This window comes from Esox lucius, chromosome 15 (genome assembly GCF_011004845.1).
Source record: "Esox lucius isolate fEsoLuc1 chromosome 15, fEsoLuc1.pri, whole genome shotgun sequence".
In the NCBI taxonomy this organism is placed as follows: Eukaryota; Metazoa; Chordata; class Actinopteri; order Esociformes; family Esocidae; genus Esox; species Esox lucius.
The window spans coordinates 6408937-6426721 of record NC_047583.1 but is presented as its reverse complement, the minus strand read 5'-3'; the positions used below and the strand labels follow the sequence as shown (position 1 = coordinate 6426721).

At 42.6% G+C, this 17785-nt stretch overlaps 1 protein-coding gene across 5 annotated transcripts in view; it reads right to left on the bottom strand.

Moving 5' to 3' along the window:
* Positions 1–962: 962 nt before the first annotated feature.
* Positions 963–17785, bottom strand: part of slc8a3 (solute carrier family 8 member 3) — a 97320-nt gene continuing 80497 nt past the window's right edge. For 2 of the 5 annotated variants that reach the window (XM_013137553.3, XM_020053784.2), the window contains exons 4-9: positions 17583–17600; positions 14120–14238; positions 13635–13734; positions 10267–10352; positions 8955–9141; positions 963–8150 (exon numbers count right to left, since the gene is read on the bottom strand). In XM_013137553.3, coding sequence (XP_012993007.3) covers positions 7774–8150; positions 8955–9141; positions 10267–10352; positions 13635–13734; positions 14120–14238; positions 17583–17600 — 887 coding nt within the window. In that variant the 3' untranslated portion in view covers positions 963–7773. Of the gene's footprint in view, positions 8151–8466; positions 8547–8954; positions 9142–10266; positions 10353–13634; positions 13735–14119; positions 14239–17582; positions 17601–17785 lie in introns of those variants that run through there. The other 3 variants (XM_020053785.2, XM_020053788.2, XM_020053786.2) reach the window with 3 other exon arrangements.

Genomic DNA, 17785 nt, shown 5'->3' with positions numbered 1-17785 from the left:
GGAGAAATAATACACAGTGGAATGAGCGCAGCTATTTTTTCCAGTGATATTTTCCAGTAGGGTAATGTCAGTAAAAATATGACTCTTGTAAGTGAACAGAACCACAAGAACCGGCTTACTGAAAAAGACTCGGAATGCCAATCGCTAATGCCTGCGCCTAGACTACATCATTCATTCTCTCAGACAACCACGCCTCCTGTCTTCAACAATCTGATTGGCGCACGTCTACGTCAATCATGAGGTACCTTGATCCTATTGATTGAGGTTGTGTATTGAACTAAGGTCGTGTGTGAGACAATCCGTAATTGACGCCTGTGCCAGACCTCGTTGGACAGTGGCAACATTCCAGTGGTAGTGCCACACTAAACAGGAAAAACCGTTTAGCAGACTGATTTACAGTACATCAGGAAATCTAGTTGGTCATAGTTACTGACGATGTTATTTCCTGGGTAATAAAAAAACAAAAGAGCGAAACGTGTACAACCTATTGTATCACGCTGACGGTATGCAACAGTTCGAAACATTCAGCACCATGGTCAGCAACAACAACAATAACAGAGACGCATTGTCGTTTCAGCACCACGAAAGTGGACAGCCTGCAGCGACTCATTGGACAAAACAAGCACCCCCAAGCAGCACCAGAGCGCCATGCTACAGGCGGGGCGGGGGGGGGGGGGGCATCAGTATTTGAGGATCAGTGCAGCTCGGTCGCTGACGATTTCGCACAATTTCGAAATCGTGAGGTCCCAGTCCCAGAACATATTGCGGTGCGCGGGAGAGAGTGATCGGGCGTGCGTAGAGGTACCGGAAGGCGTTGTCCGGCCTGGTCGAATTCCTGAGAGCTACCTTCCTGTAGGTTTTGACTACAACCCTGGTCAGGGCTACATTCTAATGTTAACTAACATAAGTTGTTAAATAATGCACCACAGATCTCAACAATATTTTTAAAATTGTCTCCTTTATTATGTTGTTTACCAAAATGAAGAAAAAAATAAACAAATAAATAGGATAATAAAAAGGTCAATATCATGCATTAATTCCCTGAAATAAAAACCCACAAGTTTCATTGGAAGGAAGTTAAAAACAAACAGCGAACTAACCAAACAATCAAAAATTAATTAACCAACTATTGAAATATAAGTGACATCATGAGGGAATAAACATGTGTGTTGTGATGTGTAGTTCAGTGTAAACCTGTAGACTAGAATTCACTCAAATCCTGAAAGATGTTCTGGTACTGTGTGGGTTTCAATCACGGTGGACAGCCATGCTGGGTCCTCCATAGCACCCTATTTCATATAGTGCATTCTTTTCACCAGATCCCTATAGCAGTAGGGGCATTATCTAAGAAATACAGTGCCCTTTAAGATGCACCTCTCTTCTTGATCTCACAGATAAAGCTGAAGTGTAGATGTCAACCTGCATTGCAGCTTTAATTGAATTCCAATTGAATTCCAAGTCATGACACCTACATATGTGCTACTAAAACATATAAAAGTTTCATATTTATATATTTATATGAATACATAAATATATGAACATATTCTGTGAGGATGCTTTTGACCAACTTAAACAGACATTAAAAACAATAGCCACTGAAATATAGAAATTGAAATGCATGAAAGTCAGAATGACCCCCCTATTTACCAAACAGATGTTAGATAAAATCTGTGTGGTTCAAAAAGCATAAGAGTAAACAACATCCACAAAGACTCATCAGTTTGTTTAACAGAAACGTAATTGTACTTGATCAGCTAAGATTCTTCAGCCTATTTAACAGAAACGTAACGGTACTTTGTCAACTAAGACTCATCAGTCTGTCTAAAAGAAAAGTAATGGCTCCCAGACAACGAAAACTCATCAGTCCGTCTAACAGAGATGTAATGGTACTCAGACAACTAAGACTCGCGGGCCTGTTCAACAGAATGTCATGGTACATCCTCTTGTCACAATGATGTGTTTCCATTCCTTTTAAAACCCCGGAAGCCAATGCATGAGACATTGGTTATAATGACATGTTATGCATTAGTAAGTGATGCCACCTAAATGGCACTCTACTCCCGTTATAGGGCACTACTTTTGACATAATCGGTAGTGCACTCTGTAGGTATAAGGGGGTCATTTGGACCACAGAAAGCCTGATATTGACGTGACGGGAAAGTGACAATTCATGGTAGAACATTGTAGTAGTTCAGATATGCAAGATACATGTGCACAATTCAGATCATTTGGACAGGCTTTTGCAGAGGGATTGTTTATCAGCACCAAAACAAGTCTTTATTCATCTCAATTAAAAAACAAACGTTTAGGTAAATATATTATAAACAACTCTATTAGATCCCTCGCGAATTCAGCATAGAGAAAATTCATACCCATCTTTTTGAATATTTGTAAAAACATTTCACAATCTGAAAGAATTATTTTTTTTTCTCCAAAGTTGCCATACATACTGAAACATCAATGCCGCTGAAAAAAAAACCAAACATGAGATTTTGTTTCATATATGGGGATTCATAATACATAAACAAAGCAAATACCGTGAAGACATCACCCACAACCATACTCTGATGACAGAATTATGATCTCCAATGACCAATATGTTCATTTATATTTTAAAAACTCTGGGTATGTCTCTCATGTCAGTAACAGCACAGGGGTCGCGTTGGCCAGTAATATTCCAAAACATGTCTGCTGTCCTTCAAAGAATCAACAGGGAACTTCCTCAAAGATACACCCAGTACATTTAGAAGGTTTAATAGAGAACATTTCCCGGTACCCATTCATAAAAAAAAAATGTATATAGTGTTACGTTACGTTACATTAGTGAAAATGTCAGCCGTTCCAGTTTGTGGTATAAAAGTGTCCCACAACGACTAGATGAAAGATAAGCCCCTATCTTTGCAACATGACATCCACACTTTTGCTACAAACTGGTTTGAGCTGTTGTAGCTGTACTACACAGTGGCTATGTTATATACCGTCCAGACAGAGAGCAAGGTTGTGGAGGTGTGTCATTTAGACCAGCATGGTGAGGAAGACAGGTGCCGGGAAGATACAGATCTGAACACGACAACTTCATGAATACCACCAAACAAAACAAAATGATCAGCCACCAAAAACAACAACAACAACAGAGCCTGGCATTATGAGCCACACAGTGTTGGACTGTGTGTGGATAACGGACGATGAAAAGGCCATCTCAGAGCAGACCTAAACAGGGTTAATGTGAAAGGGCTTCTCTGCTGAGACGGTAATGTGGCTTTTTATATTTAAATTACGTTATATCTTCAATGTTCCATGATGTGGACTGAATAGACCCAGAGTTTATGTTTGTCTGTGTTTTTATGTTATTCTATTTTGATCACTTGACAAAACAAAAACACTCAATGAATTTCATAAGACTCTTAGGAGAGACAGAGGGATAAGAATAGCATTTTAATAGTCTCTCTCACACACACACACACACACACACACACACACATTAGCGTGTTTGTTTGTAAACATATAGTCATGTGGTGCACACGTGTGTAAAAAGAAAGCCTGAGTGACAGTCTGTTTCTGCTCCACTGCAAATACCTTGACACTGAATAGAAAGCAGGCAAAAGCACAAGACAGCTCTGGAACCAGGCTATGGTAAAGCCACTGTGTCAGCCTGAAGTCACTTGACAGGAAACAATAACTAAAAATGGAGGCGGGCTTTCTACAAGAGACAACCACTATACTGTGTTAAGGTGGAAACTGAGAGTGACACCCCCTTGTGGTACCACAGCATCACTGTGGCGTCCTAGGTTGCCCTCTGATGACCTCATCATGCTATGTGGTACTTGCACACCCTAGTAAAATGACTATCTGCAAGGAAAGATTTCTATAGGACAGGTGCTTTTCTGTTACAGTTATTTTTGCTTCCATTTGGTTCCTCATTATCTGGAGTGGTAGTTGTACATCTTTGCTCTTTGGTTCTGCACACTGATTTTAAACTGGCAACAATAACTTATATATATATATATATATATATATATATATATAATAAAATACAGTACAGGTTTATAAAGAAAGAAACACATTGATTGTTGGGAGCTTTAAATCAGGATTCATGAGTTCTCTTACTAACAAACTCAAACGCACCAGTTACAGCACAAACCACTGTGTACATCTCCATATAACCCGCAAACACTCTCTCCCTTTCTTTTCTTTCTCCCTCTCTTCTCTCTCTTTCCTCGCTCCCTCTCTATTCTCTTTCCTTCTCTGCTCTTACACCATCGCTTGGCTCCCCACCTTTTCTCTCCCTCCCTCCTTCTCGGTGTGCTAGTGGGATGTAGCCTTCTGTAGATGGTGAGTTTCTAGGCACAACTAAAGATAACAGCCTTCAATACAGTGTACATGGCAGCCAAAAACACAAAACACTCTTGCTCTCTATTATTGTCATACAAACTGCAATCTTTTTAACGCATATATCTCTCTCATGAAGTATCAAATGACTGAGTCAAGTGAACTTCCACAAGTGAACACCCACATTTTACAATTGGGTCGAGCAGCGACTATTAGAGCTTCAGCATCACATAAATGACAGTTTTTATCAAGAACATAACATTTCAGCAGAACATTTACACAAAACATCCTTTGTAAATGTGTGCTCTTCTTTAGGTACTGAAATCCATAGTTTCCACTCAACCACAATGTAATACATGGGGTTAAGTTAACTTGCCTACCTCAGAACATGCTACAAAAGTAGCTACTGCAAAGGCCTCCTTATGCTAACAGTCGTAGCATCATGCTAACCATCGTAGCATCATGCTAACAGATGAAGTACCATGCTAACAGTTGCAGCATCATGTCAACAGTTGTAGAATCACATCATCAGTTGTACCTTACCATTTATTGGTTATTTGTTGAATATTTAGAAGATGTCTCCACATATATATGTATATAGCAAAGTAGATCATGACCGGTAAAAAAATACCTCTGAATTATCAATCTGTTTTAGTAAGTCTCTAAAACAAATTTTTGTGATTTTAGATCTAATAACATTTTAGAATTTGTGAAAGCAATATATTATTATTAATAATAAATAAAATAAATAATTTGTTTTTCAACTTAGGTAATATATAATAGATATTTAGAGAACATGAAGAAGACATCAGGATCAGTCTCAAACAGCACCCTTTTCCCTACATAAATGTAGTGCAAAGCCACATGTGCCCTGCTCAATGTAGTGTACCATACATACATTGCCAGAGGCATTGGCACCCCAGCACTATACTCCAGTTATACACCATGTCTAGAAAACTGTTAAAATTCTAAAATATTTTGGCATCCACATATTTATTTCTTTGGTGTGAAGTGGAACAAAATAAAAAATCTGAATAGTTAAACAAAGTCAGCTTATTCCACAAAAAATAAATAAATGTATGTTGACAATATTTATGTCACCTTAATAGAAGTAGTGGATAAAATCATTAAATTTCAAGCAGAATATTATCCTTTACTTTTGAACTGAACTCACCTATGGGCCTGCAATATGAAATTCCCTCATGTAACCAGTTTGAATAGAGAAAATAACTCAATCTCCTGTTTTGTGTCACTGTGTGTACTGCAATGAGTATGGAGAAAAGTAAAAAAAAAAACAACAGATAACTGAAAAAGTCAGAAAGTCAGACACAAGGTTGTAGCCAAGCATGGACAGTCTCAAGGCTACAAATCCATCTACAGAGACCATGATGTTCCTGTCTCCACTGCACGTTATGTCTTAAAACATTTAAGGACCACGCCATTGTGGCCAACCTCCATGGTCATGGTGGAATGAGAAAGGTCATGGAGGATTGCAGTGAAGGATTGTTTGAATAGTGGAAAAAGCACCTTGATTAACCGCTGCACAGATTCAAGCAGACCTTCAGACAGAAGGTACAACAATTTCAGATCGCACCATTTACCGCCAACCCAGCGTGTATGGTAGGAGACCCACTGCTGAGAGAGACATGTAAGGAAGTTTGGCTGAAATATGCCATGACACACCTGAACATGCCACAGTCTTTCTGGGACAATCTCATGTGGAGAGATGAGACCACATTAGAGCTTTTGGGTAAAGCACACCATCACAATGTTTAGAGAAAATAAAAATAGAAATGCTTCAAAGAAAAGAACGGTTTCCCCCCGGTGAAACATAGAGGAGGTTTTGCTTTTGCTGCCACTGTAACTGGGCGCCTTGAATGTGTGCGTGACGTCACAAAATCAGTAGAATATCAAGGCATTTGAAATGCAATGTCGAGCCGGTGTTGTCAGAAAAGTAGGTCTCTGTCAAAGGTCATGGTACAATGACCCTAATCACACATCAAAAAGCAACCAGGAATGGTTGCATGAAATGGTGGAATTTTCTGAGTGGCCAGCAACGAGTCCACATATGAATCCTATTGAAGACTGTTGGAGAGACCTGAAGAAGAGTGGGCCAAAATACCTGTACTGAGGTGTAGGAACCTCTAGAAGGGCGTAACTGCAGTTGTTGCAGTTGTTTTGCTAATGCCATTTCTGTTTATTTTCTGATTTAAAAGATTGTGGTAGGTTCTGAATAAAAAACAAAAGTTCTGTAATATTCACAGTGAAATAAGGAATTGTGGGCACCAAATACTTTGGTCAGTTTTAACTTGTAATTTTTTTTTTACAGACAACGTGAGTTATTTGAAGAAGGTACTAGGGGTGCCAATACTTTTGCCCATATATAAGGAATATGGTGCCATTTGGAGAAACATCCATCCTTTTCCAGTATACAACCTTCCATACCAAACCACAGTGGTCCAATGCAGGACAGAAGAAGCTGAATGTGACCACACTGAAATAAATATTCCAAAAATACAGAAAATATGGAATATATTATATATAGATATATATATATATATAGTACGGAAATAATGTTCAGGGCAGTTTGATAATGTTCCTTTTTTCTGTTGCTTCTTTATGCTCTTCTTTTACCACTTCTCTTCCTCATATAGTCGTTTGTTTGATGGTTGATCTGTCTGTTCTGGTTTATCCTCCATTGTTCCTGCTCTGTTTGCCTCTAAGAACTCGGCTGCTGTGTTCCTTAATAAGAAACTAACCCAAATAAAATAAATAGAAATACTATGAGTCCATTCAACTGTCACTCATCACCAACAACATCTTTTTTCATCAACAATATCATATTTTTGTTCTCCATAATGTAAGATCAGAAAATAGTAACTTTTATTCGTCTTTTTTTTGTAAAGTTTTTTTTTTCTTTGTATTTTTATTCCCCAAAATACTTCATTTAAAAAACAGTCATTCTCATCAAGGTTTTGAGAAAAAAATATAGACTTCTTCTGATCTCAGATTTCTCCAGCTTCTAAGGACTGGCTGTATATCCTCCTCGTGGCGAATCCGTAGCAGATGAGATGAGCCCCAGTTTTGGATTCTCCAACCCCAGCTGTAAGCACACCCAGCTGGATAATAAACCAGTGCTCCCTACCATCACAGATAACTCCTCCAGAGGAGGTCAATAGATTTATTATGCCTGGGGGGTCCTTAGAAGGGGGTTGATGGGGAGGGCAGAAGGTTGGGGGACAGGGGATCATCACCAGATCCTCTTACCTCCAAATTGAACGCTCATCTTCTCATCCCTTTACACCAACAAACCACTGTTATCCTTCCATCATTCCGTCATTCTACGCTGAGAATCCCACCGTTGCTTTGTTGAGTTGTACTTTTAAACCTTCTGCACGGAGCCTGCATGTGTTCCGGAAGGTTCCAGAGGTGGTTTAGGGGGTTCTAGAATCCCTCTATATGACAGTAGGCTTCCATGCTGGAAAACAGGATATAAAGGAACCACAGGCTGAAGAAGAACGCAGAGGTGGCCAGTCTGTGCCCTCGTGGGCCCCCCAGCTCCCCTCCGATGTGGGCCCTGCGCCGGTACAGCAGGACGCTCACACCCAGGAAGGCAAAGATGGTGTAGAGGGTGACGGAGAAGGCCAAGGAGCCTGCCTGCACCACGAACTGCTTGCCCTGCATGTGCCAGTAGATGGCGGCTATGGACCAGGCCACCCCGATGCCCAGGAACACGTTGACCGCGTTGCTGCCCGTTACGTTGCCAATGGAGGCATCTGCATATGTGTCCTGCACCGCAGCAACCTTACTGGCAAATGTGTCTGGAGAGACAGAGACAGAGAGAGAGAGGGAGAGAGAGAGAAGAAAAAAGAGAGAAGGAGGAACAGAGAGGGAGACAGAGGAGAGAGGGAGAGAGAGAAGAAAAGAGAGAGAGGAAGGAACAGAGAGGGAGACAGAGGAGAGAGGGAGAGAGAGAGAGAAGAAAAGAGAGAGGGAGGAACAGAGAGGGAGACAGAGGAGAGAGGGAGGGAGGGAGACAGAGAGAAGGAGTGAAAGGGAGGGAGGAAGAGAGAGTGAGAGAGAGGGAAAGGAAGAGACATCGAAAGAGGTGAAGGAGAGAGAGGGACAGATAGGAGAGAGAGAAGAAGGGAGAAGGACAGACGTTGTTCAGAACGAGGCTATGTTATTCGGTGCATTTGATAGATAAAAGACTTTGACTTTTGAGAGAGAGGGAGAGAGACAGGGAAAGGAGGGGAGAGAAAGAACGGATTTAATGACATGATTTAATTTGATTTAATGATTATCTTTTTAAAAGCAGATGTGAAGAGAAATTAGATATTATCTATGCAGAGATTGAAGATGGATGTCGTGCGCGCACAAACACACACAGATAGAGACACACGCAGCCCTGTGGTCTCATCCCAACAAAAAAATCCATGTTCCCTGAACCTAAACTCAACCTAAACTAAACCATACCTTAATCAAACCTTAACCTAACCCTAATCTTAAACCTATTCGTAACCTCAATAACTAATGCCTAACCCTAACTAGTATCACATTTTCCTTAGTGAGGACATCTGATCCCCATCTGGTCCCCACAAGAACACACATGGTACTGAACCCACCAGGGACAGACGTCCCCAGCGCCACAACCACCACCGCGGTCACAGAATCCTTCAGGCCGATGGTGCAGCCAAAGTGAGACGCCAGATCTCCGATGACTGCAGTCAACATGCCGATGATGATGATAGAGATGAAGAAGCAGGCCCAGCCATTCAGGTAGTCCGTTGGAGGAACACAAGCAAACAGGACCTAATAATAATAAATAATAATAAAAAAATAAATAATAGTTCTACATTAATTACATGGACACGTACCCCAATATTATCACAATTAATGTAGGGGGCTAACAATAATGACAATAATAAATAATATATACAGATCCGGAAAAAATTAAGAGACCACTGCACCTTTTTCTTTCCTTTCCAAAAAAGTTGAAAAGGAACGTTTTGAATGAGGAACATAAGTGTTCAATTTGCAGTGGTATCTTAATTTTAACCCTTCCTTTTTGACTTTTTTGGAAAGGAAAGAACAACGTACAGTGGGCTCTTAATTTTTTCCGGAGCTGTATATTTTTATAATAATAATAATAATTATAGTAGCTTCATAACTTAACATTGTCACTATTTTTTGTCTGAATTAATTTCATAAAGCCTATTTAACAGCTACATTACACATTATAAAAATGTTCATAAGCTGCTGTTAATCACTGCTAAACATTATGAGCAGTAAAGTATTAACATAAAATGATATACAAGTGAATAGGTTTTCATCTAAAAGGGACAACTACAGACTTTCATGCTCAAACAACTAAGTCTGTCCTTCTCAAACATTTTGGGGGCCATTGTGTGATAGCAAATCCATCTGAGACCCCTCACAATCAGAACACAACTGGAGTCAAATTGTTTTACTATGATCTCGGCAGTGCATGGTGGAACCAACCAAGCTCTGGGTTAAAAGCTTCAATTATAGTGACTTCGTGTTTAAATAAACATCACTGGGGAACACAAAATGAAAGTAAAATAATGATTGGTGAAGTCCTCTGGTGTGGTCCTCTGATGAGGTCCTCTGCTGAAGTCCTGTGGACACCAATACCCCATGTTGCACATGCATACTCTACATTATCATACATTTTAGCTTTTTTCTTTTAACTATCAAATTTCTTTTCACCACATAAACTTTTCTATGGATCCCTTGGCTGAAATCTGTTTAAAACCTGTTGTTTCTGGGTAATAAAAACCCAAACATAATTAAGTACTGGAAACTAGAGTAAACACATGACTTTCAGTGACAAAAATATGATTGTCCCTCAGTATCTACACAGGTTTTGGCCACCACTTTGAGAAACTAAGGACGGGGGAACCCACACCAACTGACCTTCCAGAAGACTGTGAGGAAATGCATGACATAGTCAAAACAGGACGGGAGGCGCTCCTCACCGGAGTCTTCTTCATCCTCATCTCCTGGGGACAAGGGAGGGGGGAGCGGGGGGAGACGAGGGGAGGGATGAGGAGGTAAGAAGGGGAGAGGAAGAGAGAAGGAAATAGATAGACGAGGAAAGGAGGCAGAGGGAGGGGATAGAGAAGCGAGATGGACGAGGGGAGAGGAAGTGTCAGTGAAGGGAGATGGTGAGAGAAAGAGAAGATATTGTGATGGGGGAGAGAGGAGAAGGGATTGAGAGAGAGAGGAGAAGGGATTGAGAGAGACAGAGGAGAAGGGATTGTGATTGAGAGAGAGGAGAAGGGATTGAGAGAGAGAGAGCAGAAGGGATTGAGAGAGAGAGAGCAGAAGGGATTGCGATGGAGAGAAAGAACCACCGAAAGACAGAAGAGATGGTGGTTTGCAGTGTCGGTGGATGAGGGATGACATCAAGGGGAAGAAAGACAATAATTTTAACTTACTAAGACACATGGAGTAATATATCATGGAAGCAGGTGGTTTCACGGTGACATCCTAGTTCTGAATGGTCACCCCAGCACGTCGGTCCGTTTAAAGGCCACACTACGGCCACAAAGGCCACAGAGTTTGTTTCATGCCACACCTCTCAGACACAGAGAAGCGATGGAGCGGCAGGAGATTTCAGTTTGAGTCAGCAAGCAAATCCCCACCGGGCTCCAGACATAAGAAGTATGCTACATACTACATAGGCCCTACTTAAGGATTGCCTAGACACTACATAGGGACTTCGTATGCACTAAATGGCCTCAACGTATGACAGTGGGCATAGGGCAGGGGGTATATGGCAGTGGGTATATGGCAGTGGGTATAGGGCAGTGGGTATAGGGCAGTGGGCATAGGGCAGTCGGTATAGGGCAGTGAGCATAAGGCAGTGGGTATAGGGCAGTGAGCATAGGGCAGTGGGTATAGGGCAGTGGGCATAGGTCAGTGGGTATAGGGCAGTGAGCATAGGGCAGTGGGTATAGGGCAGTCGGTATAGGGCAGTGAGCATAAGGCAGTGGGTATAGGGCAGTGAGCATAGGGCAGTGGGTATAGGGCAGTAGGTATAGAGCAGTGAGCATAGGACAGTGGGCATAGGGCAGTGGGTATAGGGCAGTGAGCACAGGGCAGTGAGCATAGGGCAGTGGGTATAGGGCAGTGAGCATAGGGCAGTGGGTATAGGGCAGTCGGTATAGGGCAGTGAGCATAAGGCAGTGGGTATAGGGCAGTGAGCATAGGGCAGTGGGTATAGGGCAGTAGGTATAGGGCAGTGAGCATAGGAAAGTGAGCATAGGGCAGTGGGTATAGGGCAGTGGGTATAGGGCAGTGAGCACAGGGCAGTGAGCATAGGGCAGTGGGTATAGGGCAGTGAGCACAGGGCAGTGAGCATAGGGCAGTGGGTATAGGGCAGTGAGCATAGGGCAGTGGGTATAGGGCAGTGGGCATAGGGCAGTGAGCATAGGGCAGTGGGTATAGGGCAGTGGGCAGGACTGACAGGTCTATGGGTAGGAAGTCTGTGTCAACAGTGGTGTTGGAGGCTGGAATGATTCTAAGTGTCAGGCGATGCAAGGCCCATCCATTTTTCAGCGAGGGACTCATGAAATAATAAAGACGCCACTGGATTTAATATTTCAAAACCAAAGTGGCAGAGTAAGGGCCTTCCAGGAGTTTACTGTGTTGAGCTAGAGAGGCAGGAGACACTGCAGACGAGTGCCATGGTTCCGTTGGTAGAACATGGCTCTGTGTTGATGGAGCATGACGTGATTGGTAGAACATGACTCCTTCGATGGAGCATGGCTCCAGTGGTTGAGCATGGCTCTGCTGTCAGAATATGGCTCCAGTGGTTGAGCATGGCTCTGCTGTCAGAATATGACTACAGTGGTTGAACGTGGCTCTGCTGTCAGAATATGACTCCAGTGGTTGAACATGGCTCTACTGTCAGAATATGACTCCAGTGGTTGAGCATGGCTCTGCTGTCAGAATATGACTCCAGTGGTTGAGCATGGCTCTGCTGTCAGAATATGACTCCAGTGGTTGAGCACGGCTCTGCTGTCAGAATATGACTCCAGTGGTTGAGCACGGCTCTGCTGTCAGAATATGACTCCAGTGGTTGAACATGGCTCTCGCAACGCCAGCGTTTCTGCAAGGCGACCATGACAAAATATCATGAAAAAACTCTGTGGTAAGTCACTATGTATAAGAACGTCTTCAAATGAAATACATGTGAATGCTGGAAAATTCCTAGCGGTTAAAGGCGTCTCATAACCGAAAGGTTTGAAAGACCCCTAGGCATTGTCAGTGTGCCAGGACCAGGATTCGAACTGCCAGCGGCACTGGCACTACTGTAAACCAAGGCAGTGTCTGCCAGTGCATCGTCTTCATGTGCCCTTTTCCTGACATCTTTAAAAGATCTGAGGGATCGATGTTCTTCCGTAAAAAAGATTTCTGTGTAGAAGACGGAATATCACTTGATTTAACTTAGTAGTTGATTAAGTAAAACATTGTTTTGCTCAGCAGAAGACGGATTCCTCAGGTTAGTCATTAAAAGATAGAATTGATCTCTCTACTGTAGATCCCTCTACTGGTTGCTTTACAGAAGGTTTAGCTTATGAAGGGAACAGTTGAAATTTATATTCAGGCTTGCAGCAGAAATGAGTCACGTTGTTTCAGGCAGACAAGGTTTTGAGACAGACGCTGTTTCAGACAGACGCTGTTTCAGACAGACACAATTTGTTTGAAAGCACCTACCGGTTGATTGGCAGACCTTCACACAACAAAGATCCCATTGTCAGTGTCAGGGTCGCACATCACCATGGCGACAAACAACATTATTTCTGTGAGTGGGAAGATACCAATCTGTGTAGCATATTACACTCCTCCAAAAATAGCCTGCATCAAACCTGTCTGTCTGTCAGTGTGTGTGTGTGTGTGTGTGTGTCTGTCTGTCTGTCCGTGTGTCAGTATGGACAGCTGGCTGCCTAATAGGTCAATGCTAAGCCATCCAGACAACCCTTCTCAGAGCACATAGTCACTCACACGTAATTCTTTAACATAAAATAATAACTGGACACTCGCCAGTTGACAATAAAGGAGCCAAATTATTTTGTACTGATGGACTTTATGTACCCAAGTGTTTCCCAGCTGTGTTTGAGCTTACATTCCACTGCCCCCTGCTGACGGGTGGTAAAAGAGTGGAATGCCAGTAGGTCTGGAACCAGGCTAGAATTGACCCTCATAGTTTGAATTTGTGAACCACTGAACAGCGCCCTCCGCAGTGTGGCTTGTGCAGTACAGGAGCTGGTCTTTACCTGCACTGACTGTGATGGCCTCCATGAACTGTTCTCTCCAGGAGTTTGTTCCCACCACCAGAGCCAGGTTGGTCTTCTTGATCAACTTATCCACTGTGTTCTGGGAGAAAGGATAATTGGAAAATACCTTTAGACTGTCTGTCAAATGCCACCCTACGCCCTATATACTGTGGTACTCCAAGACAGAGCCATGGAAACTATGGGAGGGAGTGTTATTTAGATTTCCACCAGTGCCCCGTGAAGACCCAGGTGAGCGTCCCACACATGAAGTTCATAGATGGTCCACCAGATGGCAGTGATGTTACCACAATCCCCCAGCAAGAGCAGCCGCTGCTCTGCGAAAGCTAATAACATCCTGAAATACACCCATGGCTTCTGATGTGCAGTCATACAAAACAGTCCAACCAAACATGACAGTTAGGATTTTAGGCTATGTAGTGTGTGTGTAGTGTGTGTGTGTGTGTTTTGTTACAGACTGTACATACTTTGAACTCGTAAGACTCCTCAATGATGACCTCCAGTTTCGAGTGTTGTCCCAACACCGGTTTTCCCATCTCTGCAATCCTCTTTGCTTCCTCTTCCTCTGACGATAACTTTGGGACATCTGTGAGGAGGAGATGGGGGGGGGGGGGGGGGTGTTGCTGTTATCTCTTAAGGTGAGGGTTGCTGTTATCTCTTAAGGTGAGTGTTGCTGTTATCTCATTAGGTGAGTGCTGCTGTTATCTCCTAAGGTGAGTGTTGCTGTTATCTCTTAAGTTGAGTGTTGCTGTTATCTCTTAAGGTTTGAGTTGCTTTTAGCTTTAAAGTTGAGTGTCGCTGTTATCTCTAAAGGTGAGTGTCGCTGTTATCTCCTGAGGTGAGGGTTGCTTTTATCTCTTAAGGTGAGGGTTGCTTTTAGCTTAACAGTTGAGTGTTGCTGTTATCCCTTAAGGTTAGTGTCGCTGTTATCTCCTAAGCTGTTATCTCAGAAAGGTGTGTGTTGCTGTCATCTCCTGAGGTGAGGGTTGCTGTTATCTCTAAAGGTGTGTGTCGCTGTTATATCTTAAGGTGTGTGTCGCTGTTATCTCCAAAGGTGAGGGTTGCTGTTATCTTTTAAGTTGAGTGTTGCTGTTATCTCTTAAGGTGAGTGTCACTGTTATCTCTTAAGGTAAATGTTGCTGTTATCTCCTAAGGTGAGTGTCGCTGTTATCTCCTGAGGTGAGGGTTGCTGTTATCTCTTAAGGTGAGTGTTGCTGTTATCTCTAAAGGTGAGTGTCGCTGTTATCTCCTAAGGTGAGGGTTGTTGTTATCTCTTAATGTGAGAGTTGAGTTGTTGTAATTGCATGCAGCAGCTCTTTGCACACATCAAACAAGCAGAAATAACCTCAACGAACACTGCTGTTCCAGGCGACTGGGTCAAATCCAACATTGATAAACTCCTTTATCTGTTAAGCGAAATATAGTAATGTAAAATCACAGCAGCATGACTCGCGGCCTTCTGCCATGAGAAAAGGACCGACAGTTGGGCACAAACATCACTGTAAACAAAGCCAATATTTATCTGTTTATTAACTTACACACACAAGCATTTGGTACACCTGCAACCACATCTGTTATGAGGTTTATGAGACTGATAAAACTTTAACCCTGTCCTGTCCCCTCTTCTGTTTCTGTCTGTTTTCTCACAGGCACCGTGACCTGGATCAGCGCATAGGTTCACCTCACAGGCACAGGGGAACCAATGGTGTAACAGAGTTAAGAACCTACTGTAAACTCTCCCCCAAGTTAGCTTGAAATTATGCCGATGGGGCATTCCAAATGATGAGGTTCTGTATAGCTTAAACAGTTGGACTGTTGAGGGAAGGTCTTGTCTGTTGTGAAGCAGAGGATAAGCGGTTGAAGCTCAGTTTGGGGCAGAAGACAGGGGAGGAACCTGACCTGTTGACCTGGGATCCAGTGACCTCAGCTCTCGGTCTCTCGTTTGATGTAAACCTGTCCTGTAAAACACCCCCCTCCCCTCATCTCTCCCATCTCTCCCTTCTCTCCTCCCCTCACCTCTCCCATCCCTCTCCTCTCCTCTTCTCTTTCATCAACTATGGCTGTGATCCGAACTGACCCAGCCCATGGGGGCACACACGTGCACACACGTGCACACACACACACACACACACTCACACACACACAAACACACACACACACTCACACACACACACACACACACACATACAAACAGACTGTGTAGCACCCTGCCGAGCTCACAGCACACTCGCTCGCTATTAAATATTAACTCTGCCATTAACATTACAGCACACAATCTCCTTGGTGCATACACACACACACACACACACACACACACACCATGCACACCTAGACATACACACACACACACTACTAATGCAGCATGCATACACACACACACACACACACACACTATTAACACACCATGCCCAAACACAATGCAGACAGACACACTATTAATATACCATGCACACACGCACACACACACACACACAATTACAGTAAGAGGACACCAGCACTGACATAATTACCCCAGTGTTTAAAATGGGATGATTATCCATTTCTGTGTGTCTGTGGGTTTGTGCGTGTGTTCGCACCCTCGCTGCACTAACCGGAACACCACGGAACAATGTCATGGCTATATTACCTTGCCCCCCCCGACCAAAAAAACCCACATTCATCACAGTGTTAATTAAAATTCTAATTTCTGAACCCCCGTTTTTTTTTTTTTTTTATCATGACGGTTATCAAGTGATTGTTCCTTCCTCCTGACAGGGGAACATCATTTATGGGTTTATGATTAATTAATCCACCAATGAGACCATAAATCAATCATCAGGCTTGGGCAGGGAGGGAGAGGGCCCAGGCATCTCTGGGAGCTATAGAAAATGTCTCTGCATCCAGTTACATAAAGCATCGTAAAGGTTTCCTTTCAGAGACACGTGCTTCAGGGTGTGGCGCAGATTTGTAAGAGAAGATTTATTTAGGAGACAGAACTTCTACATTCAAGACGGGGTAAAATAAATGGCTTTAGAATATGATATGGGTATGTTTTTTTTGTAGTTATTTTTTTTTTGGGGGGGGGGGGGGGAGGGGGCAGGGGGGGGGTCAAATGGCTTTGCAGGTTTTCTTAATTTAATTGATTCCATCTTTCCCCTATCTTGTGTTACTGTGCTTCCCTATTGGAGCCACAGTGGATGAACCTGAGCTGCGTTCAGTATCCTACATTTTTATGAACATTTTATGAACGCTCTTTCGGGAGTATAAACTGTTTCAGTTTAAAGTACTCAATATTTTGAACAAACATTTTTCTAAATACACCGGGGAATGTCAGCACACACTAGCTAGGCCAGTGATGATCGATTTCTATGCTAGCCAGCTTTATTTAGACAGCTATTGGCATTATTGCTGAACTATTGCAATAAATAGTTTTGTACATATTTAGGCTACCTTATTTTTAAGGACATGTGTCATTTGGTATGTGGCCCAACTTGTTTAGCCTGTTTATGCTACCAAGGTCCCTCATCGTTCTCCTGTCAGTTCTGAATGATTATATAGATTAGAATAGGTTTCCATATCACAAAAATGCTGAATGAAGTGAGCACTGTAGAACCTCATGGGCTACCTTATTATTTCACAGAATGCTATGTTTTAAATTGTAATGTCCTAATATGTAACGCGTCAATATGTTTTGTGTGTCTGATTTCAATCTATGAAAAGTGAACAGAAAATAAATACAAATGTTTTATTGACATTCTCTACCATTTTTTTTAAAAACATTCTCCAAACTTTCGTAAAACATTCCTTAACATTCTCCAGCATCACTGTAGGCCAGTCACACACCAGACCACCATGCATCCCTCTCAGCCAGGGAAGGAATACACCTTCCAATCCCTCCTGAAACCATAGCAACAGGAGACAGAGCTTTCAGACAGAGAGAAGACAACTTACCTTCTGCTAATAACAGTGCTGGAGAGAGACAGACCAGTAGAAATAAGAGAGGGATAGTGAGTGAGAGAGAGAGAGAGAGAGAGAGAGAGAGGAGTGAAGGAGGGAGTATAGACTGAACATGTAGAGAACAGAACAAGGATGACCAAGGCAAATGAAGACGAATGTGATGAAATCAAAGCACGGACAATGCGTTGTGTGTGTGT